General features: G+C 27.1%; 1 protein-coding gene across 1 annotated transcript in view; it reads right to left on the bottom strand.

Annotated features, from left to right (window-relative positions):
- LOC129981047 (cell adhesion molecule Dscam2-like) overlaps positions 1 to 22,487 on the bottom strand; it is a 268,212-nt gene that overhangs the window by 28,844 nt on the left and 216,881 nt on the right. The window contains exons 25-26 of the mRNA XM_056091664.1: positions 4,616 to 4,725; positions 1,236 to 1,308 (exon numbers count right to left, since the gene is read on the bottom strand). Coding sequence (XP_055947639.1) covers positions 1,236 to 1,308; positions 4,616 to 4,725 — 183 coding nt within the window. The remainder of the gene's footprint in view (positions 1 to 1,235; positions 1,309 to 4,615; positions 4,726 to 22,487) is intronic.

Below are 22,487 nucleotides of genomic sequence, written 5' to 3'. Positions count from 1 at the left end.
TCCCGGGCCACGGAGGCGCGATGGTACGGCTTCAGCGTTTAGATCAGATGTCCCAGGTTCGGCACCCAAATCCACCGTAGAACTGCCGTATAAACTGTTCGAGTGCAAGTCAAATTCGCCGGTGCAAAACGGCCTGTCGCCTTTCAGATATGGAAGCTTGGAGAAGGACACGTCGTCACAAGCTCCGCTCTCACCTCTGTAAACGGCTTAAAATTGAGATCCTTCAAAATGTATCCTTACTGTTGCTTTAAAACAGGATGTTAATGTTATAAAAAAAAAGCTAAAATTCATATACCTGAAGTATTAAGTACCTTTTCTATGTTGCCTTCTGTCTGGTTGTTAATCTCTGAACTTATGACAAGAATGATATAGTTTATGCGACTTTTAATGTAATGACAGTACGCAAATGCCAGTTTGTACAACCTGCTGACTTCTGTACGTAAAAACGCAGTAAGGCATTTTTTGCATTTTTTAATATGATAAAGGATATTAAATACTTAATTACCGCGCCTTCCTATTTCCTGATATAATAAAACTTTTTTGCAGAACTATAGTTTTGTCCAGGAGACATCATACTAATTTTTTTATCTAAGGCTTGTGAGTGGCGCATTCACCATTTGCTTTCAGATGCTTTCAAATGTAAAAATCAATAAATAAACACTTTTTTGGCAATTTGGGTAAAGCATTTAATAAACATCTACACATTTGATAATAACTTTGCATACCAAATATCATTCGTATAGCTTCAGTATTTTTAATGTATCTTGTTCACATCCATACTGTTAGCCAAACAGTATGGATGTGAACCCAAATTTCCCAAATCTACATACTTACCCAAATTTCCATAGAAATCTACATACTTAATATAAAAACTATATGCCAAAAGCATTGATCTAGCTCAATGTGTGTTGATTGTCGTATTTACAGACATACAGTCATATTTTTAGTAATGTATTTTTCATCTAATTTGTTTAATGTATTGTAATTTTAAAAAACTCCTCTTTTCGGAGACGTCTGAAAAATTTTGAAGATTTGTCAAAATTCAGTTGTATTTTTTTGACGATTATTATACTTTCACACTGAATTACTCGCGCACAAAAATGTAAAATAGAAATTTTGAAATATATAATATATATAATTTTATTTTTATGCATTTTAGAAATTCGATTAAATATCCATTGACTGAATTAGGGAATTTTGATTGAACATTTTTAAAGTTTCAAAGAAATACTTACCTGGACCAAGATCCACAAAATGGCCCTCGCCTCTACTTGGGCTTCTTTTCACGGTTGAGTAATCGCTTGTTGGCTAAAAAAAAATGTGATATAACACAATTTAATCTTTCTTCATTTTTATAGTGCTTATTCGTCGTAAATTTAGAAAAATACAAGATGTTTCAAAAGTACGGATAACATTTGAAAATCGGTGATGTCAGGTGCATAATAAGCAAACGAACGAAATAAATAATCCAGCAAATAAATTAAAGTAAGGAGACAACATGTGCGTATAATAATAAAAAGAATTCGGCCTTTTATCCCTTAATAATATATCAGATTAAAGGATATCCTACAGTTAATAATATACCCTATTTATAATTTTTACAATTTATAAATGCCGGCGTCCTGGCATAGGGGTAGCGCATCTTCCCTGTGATCTGGGCGTTCCGGGTTCGAGTCTCGATTTGGGTATGGTTGTTCTATCTGTGAGATGTGTGAATGTGCTCCTCCTGTAAAAACGGCTTGTGCAAGCGAATGAGTGATGCATGAGTAGCTAAGTCGTACTCTTGGCCCTAGTTGGCGCTACTATAAAAACACGAGAAGCTTCCCCTCTGGTTTAAATAGGTTGTCTTCGAACATCGGGCTTGTCCGTGGCAAGTGCCATAAGAAACAACAACATTTTATAAATAACATACCAATATATTTTATTTCTGAAACTAAAAAGTATTGATAGATAGTTTCTAATTTATATCACTAGATGGCTCCCTGGTTGTTTTAGGGATGTGTCATTTAACAAAAAAAAGAAGAAGAAAAAAAGGGCGTGCAAGTATTTCTTGCATTGTCCTCCTTTAAAGGCAGCATTAAACAACTTTCTGATAATAAAAGAAAGCATGAGCAATTGCTTACTGCTGTGAAACAGTGTAGTTACACGTCTGAGAGATTTGCTTCTAAATACAAGGCAATCACTCAGTATTGGCAAGTCGTAACAGCAAGCTTGTTTGCTACTATGGAAGCTTGCGGTACCTCGTCTGAATACTATACTAAATAAATTCAGTTCCTGAGACGATCATTTTTTGACTATTTCATCTCATTAAGTGATGAGAGCTGAAGATTGTGCGCATTTCCAGAATCTACTTTATCGTGAAATGTAAACATCTCTTCCTTTGATCTTTCGTCTCACCCTCTGTTTTGCCACATTAAACCCATTCTAACACATGTGCAAAAGTGCGAAAGGTTTTAGAATATGTTGACAAACAATATTTCAAAATAGAGAATAACACATTCAATATTTGAAAGTCGATTATCTAATTCAGTCTTCATTGTAGATTATACAATCAATAAATTTGGATTTCGTTACCAAAAAGGAAACAAAAATCTGCTTTCATTTCCATATTTTTCAAGACAAATATATTAGAAAAGAATATATAACTTCATCCATTCCAAAATTCTTAATTTTCAGATTTTCTTCGATTTTTTTCAATCGAATATATTTATTATTCATGCACCAATCACTTTTAAGACACTTTTCTTGATTGCAAAAAGCTAATTTTATAGATGAAAATACATTCAATTAATATTTATTTTGATCAATATATGTATATATATATATGAACTAAAAGGATGAATTTGGAAAGGAAACAAAATGAATGTCCTGAATTCATTCTGTTTCCCTCATCCTCAGATTCCTTCTCTTAAAATTTTATATATTACAGACTGCCGAACCATTTCTTTATTCATTTCTTCACATTTCGAATATTATTTCTTAGAAAATAACTCTTTAAAACTTTTTTTCATAGTAAATGTCAAACTATCATTTCGCTCTTTCAATCAGATTTTATTACTACGTTTGTGATCAATGCATAAATTATGGAAGATATTTGTGCATTACTGATTTCGACTCATGTCTATGTTTGAAAGCCAAATAAATCCTGAATAATTTCACCTTTAGGTGCATCATAAAAAAATTACTCTTAAAATGCATTTCTTCAAGAAGATGCTCTTTGTCGAATAATCAATATCTAAGTTTATTGAAAGCTTTTTGGAAGATTCAATGCCTTTGATATACCCTGAGTTTGCTTTAGATCCAAAAACAACTTTAATTAATTTTTAATAATCGTATTATGATAACCAACCGAATTCAAAAAACGTTTTCAATAGAATTATTTATTCATTAATTCTAAATATTGAAAAATCTCTTGAATGCATTTAGAAATAAGTTTAAAAGATTTTTATAACAGAAAGATCCTCATAAGAAATATTAATAAACTCTCGCTTACACATGGCTATTAATTAAAAAATTTCCGAAAATAACATCATTCAGAGAAAATAGTAGTTTTATCCTCATAAAAAAATATAAGATATGTATATTTTTTTGTAAGAAAACAGTGTAACAACTTGCAATACTTTTATTCAGTCAGAACTGCATATATAATTTTCCTATTGAAAGGAAAAATAATTGGTACAATGCATCAAATTCTATACTAAATTCATTTCTTTTAAGCACTTTTACGATCTATTTGCTATAAAACGCGCAATTTCGCGGATAATCGGGAGATTAATTCACAATATATTTTGCTTTTAATTTTACATTAAGGGGCTATAGAACCCTTTAATTTTTCGAAATTATTTTCATGCTTTCCTTTGATAGCCGAAATTCTTTTGAACATTTTTTGGTATTGCATAGGTATGTACGTTAATAGGTTTAAAATATATAATCAAAAATGTGAAGATCACTGTTAAGTTTTCACTCAAAAGTTTTAATTTCAAGTTATTTTTCAGAGCTTGCGCGCATGATTTATCAAAGATATTTAATCGTATCAATATAAAATTTTCCAGGTATGCTTATATACACATAATAAAAAGAAATCATGCAAAATCAAAGCTCTATCATACATACTTTATTTTAGTGTTTGCTAATATACTAAAAACGCTTTTTAGAAAGAGATATCATGTTTTAACAACATAAAATGTAAAATAACTTCAGTAAATGTATTAAAATAATTATCACTTTGCTAGGTTTAAAGTTATGTTTTTTTAGAGTAAATTGGTGTAACATTTGTTAATATAAGTTGCTTATTTCCTGAAAAACTCTGCACGCAAACACATTCTGTCTTCGATAATTTATATGAAACATGTTTTTTTCACATACATTTTAATTAATGAAAATTATTTAACTGACTTAAAAATTCCTAATTATAAGATTAAATGTCTTATAAAATTATGGTAACAAACCCTATTAAGTTTGTTTATTACCGCTAGGGAGAGTTCCATTTGGGAGATTCCATTTCCAACTTTCAAGGTCTGATTTTGTTAAAGGTACTATAGCCCTTTAACCGAATGTAAGATTTTTATAAAAATATCTAAAGTATTTTTTTTTATATATTATTGGTTTTACTTACCCGGTTAGAACGCATTGGTTCTCCAGAGAGCGGGGAGTCATCAAGAAGGCACCTGGGAGCAGGCACTGCACAGTATGGTTCAGCATATTCATGGTTATTTTCTAAATGCTCTGGGAGAAAAATAGGAATGATAACAAATTGAAAAATAATGAAAAAAAAAATCCTCATAGAGATGATAAAGTGAGGTCCATTTTGTATTGTGTTATATTTTGTATTTCCCATATAAATATGACAAATATCATAATAAGTAAAATTTGAAAATGCCGAAATTAAAAATGAAACGATAGCCTAACGTTTAATATTTTAAGGTATTCCTAATTTTTATTAGTTACCGAATAGCTGAAAGAAGGCTTTAACTAATTGATGAGAACTGCATTTTGTTAAGAGAATTATTCCATGGTATTTGTCAAATTAGCATATTTAGTAACACATACTTTCATAAAACATATATTACATTCTTACTCCACATAATCAAATTTAGAAATAGATGGAAGTTGTGGTACTTTTCTCCGGGTAACACCGAAGAATTCAGTATTACTCCAACGAATATATTGATTATTTGTTATACTGATACTAACTACATATCTGACAAGCAATAAGAATGCCTCTAGCTAGATAAAAGGAAGTAATTAGGTGATGCATCGATCTTATAAGGCAAAAAATAATAAATGTTCTTAGAAACGAAGTATCTGTTTCGCGCTTTGGTATTTATACTTTATAATATATAAGGAGTGAAATTTCTTATTTATGTCAGAATAAAAGTCTGTAAAAAAATTTTAAATCCTTTTTAAATAAAAAAAAAACGATTTACCATTTAGTTTCTAGAATCATTCTTTTGATTTTTTTATGCCATTAGGAATCATAATAATACGCTGATTTTACTTTTATAGAGTAAGTGCTATTATTTTAATTGATAGAAATTAAAGTTAATAATTAACATTTAATTACCATTACTGATATTGTATATCAATAACAGTACACTGCAAATCAATGAAATGAAAATACAACAGATTCCTAATTTTATCTGTAAATGTATTTAGCTTAGCATTAGAACCTGTTAATGTTATAAGAGAATATACAACAGTTATACGATTTATTTTCTTTTGTCTGCATTGAATACGGAATAATCAGAAACTTAGATTTCATTAACAATATTAATTAATTAAAAAGATATACTTAACATTCGTTACATTGAGGTATTTTAGTTATTATAAATTCTATATAGTGCAGGAGATAATTCGATTTAAATTATTGTAAAAGAAATCAATGAGCAGATAAAGACTATGACGTATTGATTTGCATATGATCATTGATGTTATTGAGTATTAGGATTACAACACTCTCATTATTGAAAACCTGTGATCAAAGACGACGTAATGTTATTCTATTCTTCATCCATGAGCTATTTATGAGGATTTTTCCATACAATAGAATTCAAACCACATCAGTTTTTTCAATCATGATTTGCTTTATGGAGTTCATTATTTCTTTTCATAAACTGCTAATATTATAATCGTCCAAAAATTCGAATTTTTGTTTTTGACAAACTTCCACCAACGTTTCGTTTTGTCTATCTTTCTGCGGATAAGGATAAATCTAATACACTTTGATCAGGTTGGATAAAATGTGGTAAAAAGAATAACAAATTTGTTGATTTCTCCCAAATGCATTTGTTCTGCAGCCTAAGTTAACACGAAAACTGAAGAGCTTAAATCAGATTAAACATTTAAAATTTAGACCCATAGCAAATTTTTGAAACCATATCCGTTAAAGAATCGACTGTCAGTTGATCTGAACTTTCATATGCATATAAGCAAGATAATTCAAAAACCTAACCTAGTTTTTGGTTCACATTTTTAACATCAAAAATATAGCCAAATTTATCAAAAGGTTGTCCACCTGTTAATTTGTACTTTCACAAGAATAAAATCATTTTAAAAAATGTGGCCTATAATCTCGTGATTACAATTATAATTCTATGTCAAATTTTGGTTTCAGTCAATCAGTAAACGGGCATTTTAAATACGTATTCTATTATTTAATATTTATGTATTAATCTCACTTCAACAGCTAATTCATACTAAAGAACGATATTTCGTAATTATTGTTTCTCATTGCTATGCAAATAATACAAGAATTCCGGTTTTCTTCGCAATACTAAACCAACTATTTTCATATGTGAAGAACTAAAATTAAAAATCTGAGTATTAGTAACATTCACGATCCTGCCCATGGTTCTCAATTTTAAGCGGTTTGGAGCAAGACAACGCTTTTGTTAGAGAAGAGAAAGTTTGGAGATGACCAATGACACCAATTTTTTTTTTATTTGAAGATGAATTTAGTCAATTATTCTATTGTAAAACAATAGAGTTATGTATACCAATATTGAAAAGTTACAAGTTGTGGAATTACATTTAACAGGAAATTATGTGGTACAAAATATTTATTTATATTGACTCGTCTACAAATAAATTTACTTTACTGTACGACTTCCATTCATAAAGATGCTTGTAAAGCATTAATGTAAATGCTTGTAAAGCATTTTCACAAAAAGAAGTAACAATTCTCTTTATTTCTGATAATAAAAAAAATAATACAACCTTTTTTTTTTTTACGGAATTTATTTTTTAGAACAAAATTATGGAAGAAAAAATAAATTTATTTTTACTAAATCATTTAAATTAATTCCTTTTCACGATACTTTGAAAAATAAATATAAGGACACTGAAATAAAACCAAATTTTCAAAGATACTATATATATATATATATATATATATATATATATATATATATATATATATATATATATATATATATATATATATATATATATATATATATATATGATTTAAAAAGACCTAAATATCAAAATTTTATGAATAGTAATTCAGGGATCAGGGATGAGTGACAGATTATTTTCGTTATTTTTTTTTTCAAAAGTGCCGAAAACAAATTCTTAAAATTAAATTTATGTAATATTAAGATAAAAAATAAAAATCTGCAATTCTAACGAAAAGAAAAAAAAAGTCATTATCATCTTATAAGCAACGTGATTTACAAAATAGTGTAAAAAATTTCCATGCAAAATTTAGCGAACGAATTTTTTCTTTTAAAAAAATCACTTTATCAGGGATTAATAGTAAAAAAAAATTTAAAAAATGAATAAATAAATAAAATAAAACGTGAGTTGAAACTAACTTTAAGAAAAGAGGATTTTTTTTTTTATAACCGTTTATAATTATCCTAGCGTATCTTTCACACGATCCATTTTTTTAAACAAAAACTTCGAAGGCACGTGTTTAAAAAATAATATGATATTAAAATTTAGTTCGCACACGCTATCAGATTCTGAAGCACATCGGACTTCAGGTTCGTCAATTACACTTTAGAGTTTTGCCATCAAAGAAGACAAACTTTATTAATCATCATTTTTAAAATAAAGGGGAAAACTTGATTAATCGACTTGATGAACGAATAATTATTTTGATTATCTTTGCAATGATGATAAATGCATTTGCAAAGTTTAAAATATTTTTTAAATATTAGATATAAATAGAAAATTTTCATACCAATTAAATTTACGTGATTTAAAGCATCCATTTTTCTAATTTTAAATCGTGTAGAAATCATTTTTCTGAGGTAATAATTTGGGAAAGTAACGACTGTAATATTAATGGATCATATAATATTCTTGAGTTTAAGACATAAATATAAGCAAATGCACATGTGATTGACAATTTATCATTGATTTTATAATAGTATGATTTGATAAAGTAATAAAATTAAAATTATTTTGTTACAATAATAGGTTATAACTTATATAATATAATCATAATTTTTAAAAAAAATATATTTCAAACTTGTTAAAACAAGCAAAAAATGATATATTGATATCTTTGGAAACGTAGTTTTAAAAAGTGTTAACATTGTGAGAACATTCTTCAGCAATTAAATTTTCCGAAGATATCATAGTAAAATTTCAGCATTTTGCTTGATACTTAATTAATTAAAATTGGTTAAAACTACAAAGAATTATTCGAAATGCATATACACCAAGCCTCAAAAGTATATTTTTGTCAAGTTTGTTACATATGGGTACAAAAGCCATCTCTGAAGAATGTTAATAAATATTCAGACTACACATATGTTTTAGAAAGTTGAATTTTTACTAGTGTTTATTTAGCAATCTAAAATTGATTTCAGGAGAAAATACTTTTCTTCAATAAAGAATTCGACTGAAATAAAAGAATCTTTTCATTTAATTACTGCTGATACACATTGTTATTTTTATTCATTTATTTTTTGTTAGTATCAGATAATGCAACGATTAGTATCATCGCAGTAACCTGGAAAGAATAAGATATATTTCATATTAAATTTAATATAAACATTTATATACTGAGTTTATCTCCACTACAAAATTTTTAAAGAGTTTATTATAAATCCATAGAACTTAATTAGACATTTCATCTTAACACATCAAGAAATTATATATATACATAATTCAGTTCTATTTCCAAGAAGGAACTATCATCCACAAATTCCTATCGTGCTGCCATCTAGTTTGAACATTTGTAATTTTACATGAATATTTGGGATTTTTTTTTTTAGAATTTAATATCATTTTAAGTTGATGTTATTATGCTTAATTTTTTCCACCACTTTTTAAAATGATAAAACCTGTTAAATAATTTAGTATTAATGGATACTTTTTTATGCTTTTTATCAGTATTTCTTCATTTTAATGCTATATTATTGAAAGAAATACTGGTTTTTATCAGCATTGTGCATTGTGCGAAACGTATATTCTTAAATTCAAAATAATAATAATATAAATTAATAATATAATATTATTTCTCTTAATTGTGTTTATGGATGTTATCTACTATAAATTATTAAATTAAAAAATTATTAATGTGTAGCCTTTGAAAATCAGTTAAATGGTGAAATTATTACTTTCAAAAAATGGAGACTAAATTATTTACATAAAAAAAATTCGTTGTTTCTTCTAAAAAAAAAAAAAAATGAAATTTCAATTTTAATAAATATGTGACTCACATTATTTTAGACACATTACACACTTATTTTCTTTATGCTATGCTTCTAAATAATTTATTTTCATTTTTCAAAAACTGCATCTTTAAATGAGAAGTGATTAAACATCAACCGATCAATTAATTAATTCGACTAATTAATATCACTGAATCTCAGATATATAAAAAATATACTAAATAACACGTTTAATTAATTTCACATAATCCCAGTAAAAAAATAAAAGCAGTAAAGATTTTTTATTAAATAAGTATATTGCAATATGAAAGTAGAACTTCAAGCTAAATGTGCGATAATATAAATTTTCATTTTCGATTCTAATATACGGAAGAAAAATAATGTTTGAGAACGGAAAAAAAGTTCACGAATTTACATCATTGCATGCTTACTAAAACTAAACCTTAAATATAACTGCAACCAAATTAAAAATTCAAAAAAAAAATTTTTTTTTTTGAATGCATGTTTCAAATAAAAATCTCTTTGATATAAAAAAATAAGCCAATTATTCCTAAAAAAGAAAATAATAAATGGTGAAATATTTGTCGAAAAAATGTAAACCATTTTAGTTTCGTTATTATATAAAAAACCGTTTTTGAAAATACAATTAAAGACATTTTTTTCTTTAAATAATGACAGTTAGATTTTAAAAATACTAAGGTAACTAAATTAATATCAGTGCAAATATATTTTTCTAAATTTTAAGAGGAAACGTTACAGTGGCGAAACTTTATAATTTGGTGTAATTTAAATAATTAAAATTACAATGAAAATTCAAAAAAAATTACCTTAAAGAATTTAAAAATTGCATATTCTCACTTTTCTAACTCTGTCTGTGCACTAAATTCAATAGCTTTAAATAAAATGAGTTGGCTTGTGAAATTCCTAATGACATACACATACATTCTTCTTTAAAAGTAATGGGGAATTCATTTAACATTCGGAGTTTATCAATATTAAAACTAGAAAGGGGAAAAAATATTAGAAATGTTTGCACAGCCTTACATTAACTTTTCGAAATTCATATATTGATATTCATTGTTTATTTCTTAATATAAGATTCATTAAATATTAGTTTAATCAATTATTCTTTATTATCAAAAATTTATTCTAAATCAATTATTCTTTATTATCAAAAATTTATTCTAAATCAATTATTCTTTATTATCAAAAATTTATTCAAAATCAATTATTCTTTATTATCAAAAATTTATTCTAAATCAATTATTCTTTATTATCAAAATTATTCTTTATTATTCTTTATTCTTTATTATTATTCTTTATTATCAAATTATTATCAAGTTTTGGAGGAAATAGCTAAACCTCCTATATATCCGAAGCTGTTAACTTTATAGAATTGTGGTTTTCTATATCATATTTACAATAAAAAGATTTATTTGAGTAGAAATTTTCTTGATTAGCTAAATTTTATAGTGCAAACTTTTATATTTGATTAAAAAAGAAATATATGAAAATCGGTTTGTCATTAGTTTCGTTTCCTTAAGAACTTGTAAATCTACAATCCCGAATATTGTTGATAAATACAACATGAAATGAATCAACACACACAGACACACATACACACACACACACACACACACACACACACACACACACACACACACACACACACACACACACACAAGCACTTTCATCCTTATTAGTAGTAGAGATTCCAACAGGCATACCATTAACATACAGTTGAACATTTCATACATTCACCTTTATTTTTGTTGAGATTCTCAATTGTTGTCCATTGTTTAATTTTGAAATAATAATGCTACACAATGATATCTAATAAGGTACTACAACAATAAGCCAATAAATATAAATTTTAACAATCATAATTATATAACAATTAACCAGAAATTTATTATTCTTTTATTCATGTATTCGTCAGGAAGATTTACATGCAGAAGTAAGATATTCTAAAATGAAACCCTAAGAATTAAATTTAAAAAAAATCAATAGTAGCTACAATGGCTGAAAATAAAGAGTCCAATGATGAAGGCGAAAAGACTGTAAAAAAGCGTCGCAGGTCAGAAGATGTGGATCTAACGATTGAAATTTTAAAATCAGAAAAATATTTCTCCGTTAAAAAGTTACTTGGACGTGGTACCTACGGTGATGTATTCATGATGTATGATCCAGCTAGAGATTCTAACGTAGCAGTTAAAATCATAACTTCAGAAAATATAGCCAAAATTGAGTTGGCCATGTGGCCGAAATTGCGCCATCCTAACATTGTGCCTGTACTGGAAGTGATGACATTAAGACCTGTGGAAGTAGCTATTTTTGTTATGCCTGTTCAAAGGAAATCATTGCATGATATAATGTACGACAAACGTTTTCTTTCTCGTGACGACTCTTTGGATTATTTGAAAATATGGCTATTTCAAACTCTATGTGCACTGGATTACCTGGATTCGCGTCATCTGTGCCATTTAGATATTAAAGTGGATAATATACTTATTTCTAATGAATACAGAGCAATGTTGAGTGATTTTTCTTTCTTGAATTTTAATACAAAACGCCTTGAAAGGTCAGTAAGGCATTTTGATATATTTCATAGATTGTTGGAAGAAACATATTCATAGATTAAAATGAAAATATTTTTTTCATAACTTTAAACATACATAAGGGTATTTTGTTTTATATTTCATTCATTTCATAAATCATAAACATTGAATAAAATTTAATCTTAAATTCTATTCATCTATATTACAAAAATTCAATAAAACTATTTTACTGTTTATTAAAAAAATAGTTATTTTCCTTGTTGAAATTATGCAAATATTTACAAATAAAGTCCTATTTTGTTTCTTATATGTAATTTCAAAGGAAAAAATAAAGGATTTCACTAGATTATGTTCAAATTGCCGTCATTATTCTAAAAACAGGTTTAGTCTTTTTTTTTATTTTGAAATAATTTATAATTCTACGGTAAATTTTATCTAATACACCTTTTAGCTTTCTTAACTGATATTTGTAAATAAGTTATAGCTAAGATTCATAATTTCAGTAAGTTTATAAAATAAAACTTACTGAAATTTTCGGAATAAATATCTTATATTTTGAAAAAATATTTAAAATATTTTAACAGATTGCTGAATTGGAAAAAATTTCAGAAAGATAAAATGAGAGGGTTTTTATTCTTTTTGAAGACTTCGAATAATAAATTTCAATTAATAATTATATTTTTTTAATGCATCTATAAGATGAAATTCACGATTTCGTCATTTAACAAACCATAACACCTATATCAATCTTTCCAGATTTTATAAGAGGAAGGAAAATTTCGAACATTTCGCAATAAATACCATATGTTAAGGAAATTTCTGAATCGCATCTGTTATATTGGCGAGAAGAAATACGGTGTATTTGCTACAGATTCCAAAAAATTCAAATTTTACAGAAGGAATTGGAGAAATTCAGATAAGAGAAGCTGTTTGCTGCGCGATTATTTCTATTTATTAATAATGTATCTTTATAATAAACTACTTAGTATTCTGAATCTTGCGGTAAAATTGGATTTTTACATTATATTCGATTCCAATCCCAAAATAGTAATCCAGTGTAGTAATCATATTAATATAGCAATTAGTTTTCATTGAATAGTATGAAATATATTATTTAATGAACATTTAAAAATAAATGGATAAATTCTTTAAAAAAATTACTTTTCTAAAGCAAACACTATAGAAGAACTTTGAATCAAATAGTACTTTAAATTTTTCGCTGAAAAGCTGTTTTTTAAAAATAATAATCTTCTTTTTGAACCTAACCATAGATATGATCTGGGGTTGCCGTACATCTACCGCCCCCCTGAAGCTTGCCAGACTCTAGGCAGCGATATATTCATCGATGGCAGATCATATGACATGTGGGGATTCGGCATTATGGCCGTGGAAATTTTCACACACTTTGTTTTGGCTACCAATGTCCCTGATTGCAAGAATTGGATGAAAGAAGTATATCCGACTCTTTTCAGCATTTTGCAGGTATTTCATCACTTCTTTACAATCCTTTCCTCAATAATTAGCAAGAAAATAACTGTATGAAATTTTATTTCTTTCAATCACTATTTAGTTTTATTAATCATCACTTTTACAATGAAAAAGAAATGATATCAGTTCTTTCGGTTGCGTTTTTTATGTCGGTGGTTTTAAAAATAAAAATTATCCGTATACATTGGCATATAAGAAAAAGTGCATAATTACATCACAACTAATAATAAAGTGTGTGTGCTGAATGTGTGTGTGTGTGCTGGCTCTTTACAAGCCAGACGGTTTTATCTAAGGTACATTGCATAAATTTGCAATTTTAATTTCAAAGATATCAAGTTTGATCTATTCTTAGAATTATGATTTTAAATGCGTTTTCTATTTTCACTGAATTGAGAGCTTTTTAAAGCTATATTTAGGAAATATCTTCCACTTTTGTATTTCATTAGCTGTTTCGAAAATATTTTCTCCTAATGTGTTACAGTTTAACATATCTGATTCAATGCGAAGTCAAATTCGTATTGAATAGAGATAGGGACCATAATTCCATGGTCTTTGCAATGTGACAGTCTGTTGTTCAGCATTCATTTGTTCAAATCTTAGGATTTTAAATCGGAAATTCTTGTATATATATAAATTTATTTATTTCATGTATCTATGAAACAGTTCTAATTATTTGGTTCAGATTTTAAAGTTTATCTATATAGGTATCTCTCCTGGAAAACCTCGATTTTATACACACACAAACAAATATTTTTTATAACTATCTAATAGAGCCATTTTCTATCTGCTTTCATGTTTACAATGTCATATAGCGCCACTTCGAACTCATTTTAACCATGGTAAAACTGAGTGTAAGTTTAAAAATATAAGTAATGACAGATAAACTGTAAGATGAATACAGTAATACAGCAGATTGTTTCGAATAACACGTTAAATTAAGTGCAGTCATGATATTTTTTAAATTTAAATCACCAGTGTATGTATAGGTAAGATTGAAAAATATTTATATGTAATTAATTTGTAATTCGTATCTGCATATTTTCTCAAAAAAAATTACAAAAAAAAAAAAAAAAAAATTGGCGAGCGAAACTTGGTTTTTCAGATATTAATTATTCTTAAAAGGTATATTTCAAATGTATCTTAACTGAATATAAATAACATTTAAACTAATATTATGTGTCAAGATTTAAGAGAGTATTTCACAACTTAAACTCAAGCATTAATAAAGATAAAATTGTAGGCAATTAATTTTTTCGAATTAAATTTTCTGTTAAAAGTTTGATAGCATTTTCTATACAACCGGTGGGGAATATGGGTGTGAATTTTCTATATAATACGGGAAGACCTAATGAAGCTGCAGGACACTATCACACAACTCACAAGGTGAAAGAATTAAGCCTGTCAGAGATCATTTAAAAAATATTTCACTTTAAAAACCTCTAAAGGACGGCATATGTCCAGGCGCTATAATCAAAGATCAGCTACCGTACCAAAAAGCCACCCATATTTTCCTCAACGAGATCGCCATTGCCACTGCCAACAAATCTTCCTTTTTGTTATATATCCTTACATTTACAATCGTCATTTGAAATATAAATCAATTAATTCAGAAATTAAATAAAAAAAGTTCAAGATAATGCTCTTAACTGAATCTTTAACTCTGAAATTTTGAATAAGTTGGTGAATATATTTTAATTACCATTCCAAAGGTTTATTTCGTCTATCATTTTTCCACGGAATTTGGTCTTATAATATATCCTTAACTATTTCCTCACTTTGACTACATTAGCATTTTCCCAAAAAATTTGAAAAGCATTGGAAAATTAAAGTGCTTTTAGTGGTCTGCCTTTCAGATTTAAATTCTTTCTATAGTTTTGCTTAATTCTTATATATAATCTACATAAGAGGAATAGATTAATTAGAAAAATTAATGCCTAAGAGGATTCAAGAAAAATAAATTACAAATTATCCTTAAATATGTTGGACAATTTTTGCAAGTTGTGAACATTGCATTGAGAATGTAGCTTTGCATAATACTTTAATTATCTTCAGAAAAAATATGCACATTAAATATTCTTTATTTTTAATAGGAGAAAGAATTTTCCAATTTGATGATCCAAACATTTCCTGGTTACAATATGAGCCAAACACAGGCAAAGCTTGCGCTGAACTTTATTTACTGTTTTCTAATGCTGGAACCTCTTGAAAGGTCCATCGCAGTAGAAGCTTTGCAACATCAGTTCTTAAACAGGGGAGCGTATTTAGCTTCTTGGACTGATCGAATCTGGACACAAGAAGGTAAGTCGCTAAATTAATTGACACTAAAATTCATATTGGATTGCATTTTCTGGCATTTTCCGCTCATACATTTTGTAGCATCTCTATCTAGACAGCATGCATCAAACCCGAAACAAAAGAATAGATTTTATGGATGAAAATGCAGAGAATATGCTAAAATATTATCTATAATACACATTTCAATTGATATTGAAATTTTTATTGACGTTAAACACAATAATTTTAAGTTGAAATTATTTCTTCTTTCAATTTAAATTTAGTGTTAATTACCTATTTCAAATGGGTCAGATAATACAATTCCAAAGAGTATCAGAGATATAGATTACAAATTAACAGAGAGAAATACTTAGTTTTTAAATCATAAATTTAAAATAAATAAATCTTATAATAAAATTTTAAAAAATTGCAATTAGCGCATATTGAACAGATTTTCAATATAATTTATTTTTAATAACTTTTGTGGACACATTATCTCACTTTTTTTAACTGATATTAATTATTATTTTTTTAACCTTTTTTCGGTGTCATTTCTGGTATTCCTTAAGATGTTGTAATTGTTGAAAAATTTACTATTTTAACAATATACGTTCTGTATAGATATGTTTAATGTCACAATGTATCATATTTTTCATCTTCAAACACAATATAATGTTAAGTGTTTATCAATTTAAGGATAGATCAAATGTTAATAGAACAGGAGCCACAAAAGTAAATTTTTTTTTAAATAATCATCTAAATTACACAATCAATTGTTCCACTGAGTCAACCAAATATGAATATCTTATTCATAGAAGGTTTTTTGAACTGAAATCAGTTCTGAAAAGTCCACGATTTTGTTGTTGGTGGAAAAATAAAGGCGACTATTCAATGCCTTTTATAGAGAAATGAACAAACCTATGCCACATGATGAAAGATCTTAGCTTAATAGGGGATGCCCCAGCACTATCAAAATTTCGTTAACTTCTTCAGTGGCTATTTGACGTGTATTGTCGAGGAACAAAACCTCTCTAGAGGATGCGAAAATACCTGTGCCAATCCTGCCCACGAGTTAATAATGCTGAGTGTTCTTCGTACACTTCTTCATGCGTTGATGCAATTCCCGAAATTTAAAAGCTTCTTCCACAAAAACCGAATAATATCACGTCTCTTTTTTTTTTGTTTCCAAATATGATGCAGATGTGGATGAAATGGGAACTGATTATTGACGGACAATATTGTTGATCAGTAGATATCAAGTGGTCGTGAAATTATCGAGGACTAATCTATAGAGGTTGTATTTCTTATCAACATCTCCACCTCGACTCAATATTTTGGTCACATTTAGAGAAAAATTCACAAAACACTATTTATAACCACTGTTCTATTTTAATTTGATCTAACCTTAAAAATTCATTTGATTAGAAAATATAATTTTATACAGATATTCATTTAGGTGCCAATAAATTATATTCAACTAATTATTTCACACATTAAAAAAGTCGGTAATTTTCCATCTTTCTAAAATTATATTGCCTCACTTTAAATTGTAGATTATTTCTTTGACCATAAATATATATTACTTATATTTTAAAAATATTTTGATTAATTCATTATTTATTTAATTTAGTAAATATCCTTAAAGGTTTTCACTGAAAACCAATTTTAAGTACAGCTATCTGGCCTAAAGAATAAAAATAATTTTGGTCTCTTTAAAGCAAGAAAAACATTTAATTTATTATTTTTTCTGCTTTTGTACTGAACTTGATTACTAAAATTTTTAAAGAAATAAAATTCCATCATTTTAAAATTAAGAAATGTGTTACTCAAAAAGAGATATTTCAGAATTTCCTATTTAGTGTTTCAAACAAATTAATTTATATGTTTATACATTAATACCAATTGATTACAAACCAATACCAATCTAATTTTATTTTTTTAGTTATTTGTAAACATAGAGAAATGCTAAAATGTATTTTTTGTACGTAATAGGATTTATTTTTTCAGTTTATTCAAAATCTGCTGAGTTACCCTCAGTAATATCTTGGAAAAAGAAATCATCCTATCACATTGATGGAAAAATTGATGAAGGCGAAGATCGTAAAGTTCGAGATGAGTATAGCCCTGCCACAGATGATGAATATTTAACTGTCAGTGATTCAGATGATGATACAAAGGATTCGGATTCTATTAATGAATATATGAATACTTTATCAGAAAAAGATCGTTCGAGGTCTGGAAGCTCTAAAATGGAACAAAGTAACAGTAATGAAAATTTAATAGACGGGGACATCTTTAAGAAAAGCTCTGAATCGAATTCTGAATTTGATTTGATCCATATGGGTGATATCTCCACTATCGGAGAAGACGATGGAAACCTAAGTTTATTGAATTCCGAGATTAACCTTAGTATTCTTCCAAATGACATGAAACAGTATACTGATAAAAATACATACAAAGAATATTCTATTTCTCAGTCAGATTCAAAATTTATATCGAAGGGATTGAAAAAGAAACAGATATTAAATAAGAAATCAAGGCTGCACCGCTATCCAATGAAATCCAAGATGTTCTTACTAAACTCTGAAGTGTACAACAATCCTTGTAGTGATATACCTTTGAAAACTATACCCAACCCTTCAGTTTTGCTGAAAAAGCTTCACGACAAAAAAATCCGCAAAGCTGGATCTAACGGAAAGAGAACTTTCTATAAAATTCGTAAGAAAAATTGCAATACGTCAAATACTGAAAAATATATTACCTCAGATATTTTACCATCAGCCAGTGATTCCCTAATGTCTGATAATAATGAAATTAGCACAATAACGGCAGATTCTAAACAAAATGATAGTTCAGGTAAAAATAAATGTAGTGAGTCTCAAAACGATATTCAGACTTCGGCAAATGCAAATGTGGCTTCAGAACTTAATGAAGAAAGTAGCATAGCGGCAACAGGTGACAATTTTCTTTCTGAAATGTGTAACTTAATTGAGTTGGACGATTTTGACAATCCCTCAACATCATGTAAAGGAATAATACCTTCGGTAAAAGCAGCATCCGCTATTTTAAAAGACAATGAAGCATGCCAAAGCTCTGATATTAATGAAGCTTCAGATTTTATAGTCTCTGTCAACAAGACTCTTGGACAGTTAAATCAAATCAATAACATTCTTCAAAAAGTGTTGATATGTGAAAACTGCAATTCTAAACGGAAAAAGATTGAGCAAGAGAATGTAAAAAATGGAATTCTGGAAGAAATGAAGCCAGATTATGTGCCTTTGGAGTTCCGGAATAGCTCAAGAGAAATAAAGGAAAATGAAGTTGATGCTTCAAACAATATGGAAAGAAATTTAAATGTTTGTTGTCATGAAATCATTTGCAAAGATAGTAGTTTGCCGTTGAATATTATGAACTCACAGAATGTTAATTTAATCATCAACTGTGCTGCAATGCATAAGGAAATTCATCAGCCAGAAGACAGTAATAAAGAAAAACAAGAAAGAGGTCCTGAAAGTAAGTCTAAATAAGAATTTATAACGCAGAACTCAATTCCCCGTTTTCTAATCATCTGAATATGGCCTAATAAAACGCTTATTCTGAAATGATGTTATTTTAATTTTCATATTATTTAAAAGAATGCGGATTTTAGAATTCCGAATAAGAATGGATTTATTAGAGTAGAATTAAAAAGTTTAATAAATATGAATTAAATCAATTCTCGTTAAAGGTGTGCTAAACAATTTTCCTTCTAAAAAAATAGTATGTATGCATAATATTATTAATTTCATTACTTGTAACTCATTAAAAAAAGTTTAAAAAAATTAAACCTTAAATAATGAATAAAAAATATCTGTAATTTAAATTTTTTTAGTCATATTCTCGGTAAGCTGAAAAGTCCTATTTTGCATCTTTGTAGTATACTAAATCAGTTGTAAGACGATGAAATTATATTTAAAAAATATACATTTTAAATTGTTTGTACACGATTTAACTTAATAATGAAATTTTAGTGCTAGTTCAAAACTATAAAACTTTAAATAATACATAAACATTTTTTATATAAATTTATATGAAACTGATTTTTTTATATATATTTTGAAATCTACTAGCACCTGTAAGGAGAAAAAGAATGAGTAAGAGTCTTACGGAATATCCAAGATAAATAAAATTCTATGTATTTAAAAAGAAGATATGTAGGTGCTGTTTGTTAGATGACTTCTTGGCATCATAAATGTTTTTACGAATTTTTTTTTCAAAATTAAAAAGCAATATTTAAAAGCATGGAATTTCTATAGAACTAAAAAATCCCTCCAATCGTGTGCAATTTTTAATATTTATTTTAAAATTTTGTGCTGATTTTAATCGATATTCTTGTGAAGAGTGTGAAAATATGTTCATATATTTTTGAAAGTTTATTTTGTTATTTATATGTAAAACATGAAAAGTGATACGTATCAAACTATAATGAATATCCAAGATAAAACTTTGATTTTGTCCAAATCAAGAATTCTCAAAGACTAAATATTAATCTGCCATAATGAGCAATTTCTCACTTTTTATTTTAAAATCGTGAAATAATCTTAATCTATATTCTTACAGTGTGTGAAAATAAGTTCATACATTTCTTTAAAGAAATTTATTTATCTAAATGCACAACATGAAAAGTGTCGAGTGTCAAATTATGCAAAATAACCGGGAGAAAACTGATTTAGTCCAAATCAGGAATTCTTAAAGACAAAATATATTTTAAATACTTGCTTCAACAATTTTTTATTGCAAATTTATCAATTATAGGATCATTTAATATGTGATATTTAACTCGAAGAAAAATATAGCAAATTTTAATAAATTGTTGTTTTTCCCCAAAAACATTTTTATCTGCTCTACTAACATCACCCATCTTACACTAGCAGCTGCATTTCAGCAATTGACAAAGTATAAATATTTTGAATATTTCTAATTGAGAATTGCCGCAAATTAAAAATATTAATATACTCTATATTTGAAACTGAATTGCAATCATCAATAATTTTTTGCAAAACTTTAGAAAGTAATTATCAACTGAGGTGGTAGTGTGATCATAATTCTTACATTCCTACCTATCACAAAAACTATTTATCAGAATTATCTAAATTTCCATAATCTCAATGAATATTTTAGTCGAATTTAATGTGGTTACTTATATTTTTTTGGTTAGCATCTAATTGGCTGAAATTAAAATCTAATGAATCATTTAAGCCAATAGAAAATTAATTTTACTAATTTTAAATTTATTTATCTCATTTTTGAAATATTCTTTGATAGTAAATTGTAATCTATAATAATAAATTAAGGCCATTATGAAATAATTCAGTTAATATATTTAAGTTTAGAGTTTGAAATTAAAATGAACAAAAATTAAATTTTTAGCTTTACGATAGATGAATTTACCATATGAAATTCTGAAAAGTCATCTTTTCAAAATTCCAATCTTGAATTAAAACACAGACATGTATGCTTTATGATATTTCATATACCTTAATCTTATGTAAAGAATAAATGTGGTCTTTTAATTATCAACTTTTCATAACAATTCAAAACTAGGGAGCATATTTTTAAATGGAAAAATATAATACTAAATGATTTGCTTCTATAAAGGGCAAGATTCAGTAAATCAAATAAAATCAAGCACTAAAATCTAAAGTTTTATTTTTGATATCTCAAATCTAAATTTATGAAAATCTATATCAATATTTCAATAAGCAATTTTATATTTAAGTTATCATTTTAGATTAAAATGTTAATTTGATATATACATCGAGCTCTTAAATACAATTTTGGATATACAATTTTTGTAATTTTGGACTTCAAATATGTATTATAATTTGGCTGATCATTTTTTAGATTTTCGTTTTAAGATAAGGCAAAAGTGAATCTCAAAATTTTATGAAATATTAAATTTGATCGAGAATTCAATCCCAATGAAAATCGGATTTTAGCTAAAAGAACTGTGGTCTTCTGTAAGTAAATGTCATCGCTTTAATTTTTTGGAACGTTAAATGTTGTTATTGTTGTTATTATTGTTTTTTATTTATATTCAAATAAATAAGTAAATATGGTTAAACTAATTATTAAATAAGAAATTTATATATAATTATTTTTTTCAATACATTATTACTGTTTGAAAGAATGTTAGTATATCTGAAGTAGTTTTGTAATATTTTCAGCATATGATGCATTGAACAGCCGTCCACGTGGAAGAGGGTGGAGAAAATGGATGAGAAACAAATATCTACAAGTAGAACGAATAGTAAAGTGTTGGCCTTATAAGATTTTGAAATAAATTAATAAGCTAAAGAAGTCTCAAACACGTACCTGCCAGTGTGTGATAAAAAAACTTTTATTTTTCTTAAAATTTTACTGGCAGGAGTAAATAAACTTTTGAATCAAAAACACAAGTGTACTTCTTCATTGTCTTATGTTTCTTCTTTCTTTCTTCTTATTCAGAAGGGAAAGAAATCTTTAATATTAATGAAAATATACTACGAATCCTAATTACAGA

The sequence above is a fragment of the Argiope bruennichi genome, chromosome 1 (genome assembly GCF_947563725.1).
Source record: "Argiope bruennichi chromosome 1, qqArgBrue1.1, whole genome shotgun sequence".
NCBI classification, from domain to species: domain Eukaryota; kingdom Metazoa; phylum Arthropoda; class Arachnida; order Araneae; family Araneidae; genus Argiope; species Argiope bruennichi.
This window is presented reverse-complemented; position numbering and strand designations above follow the sequence as displayed.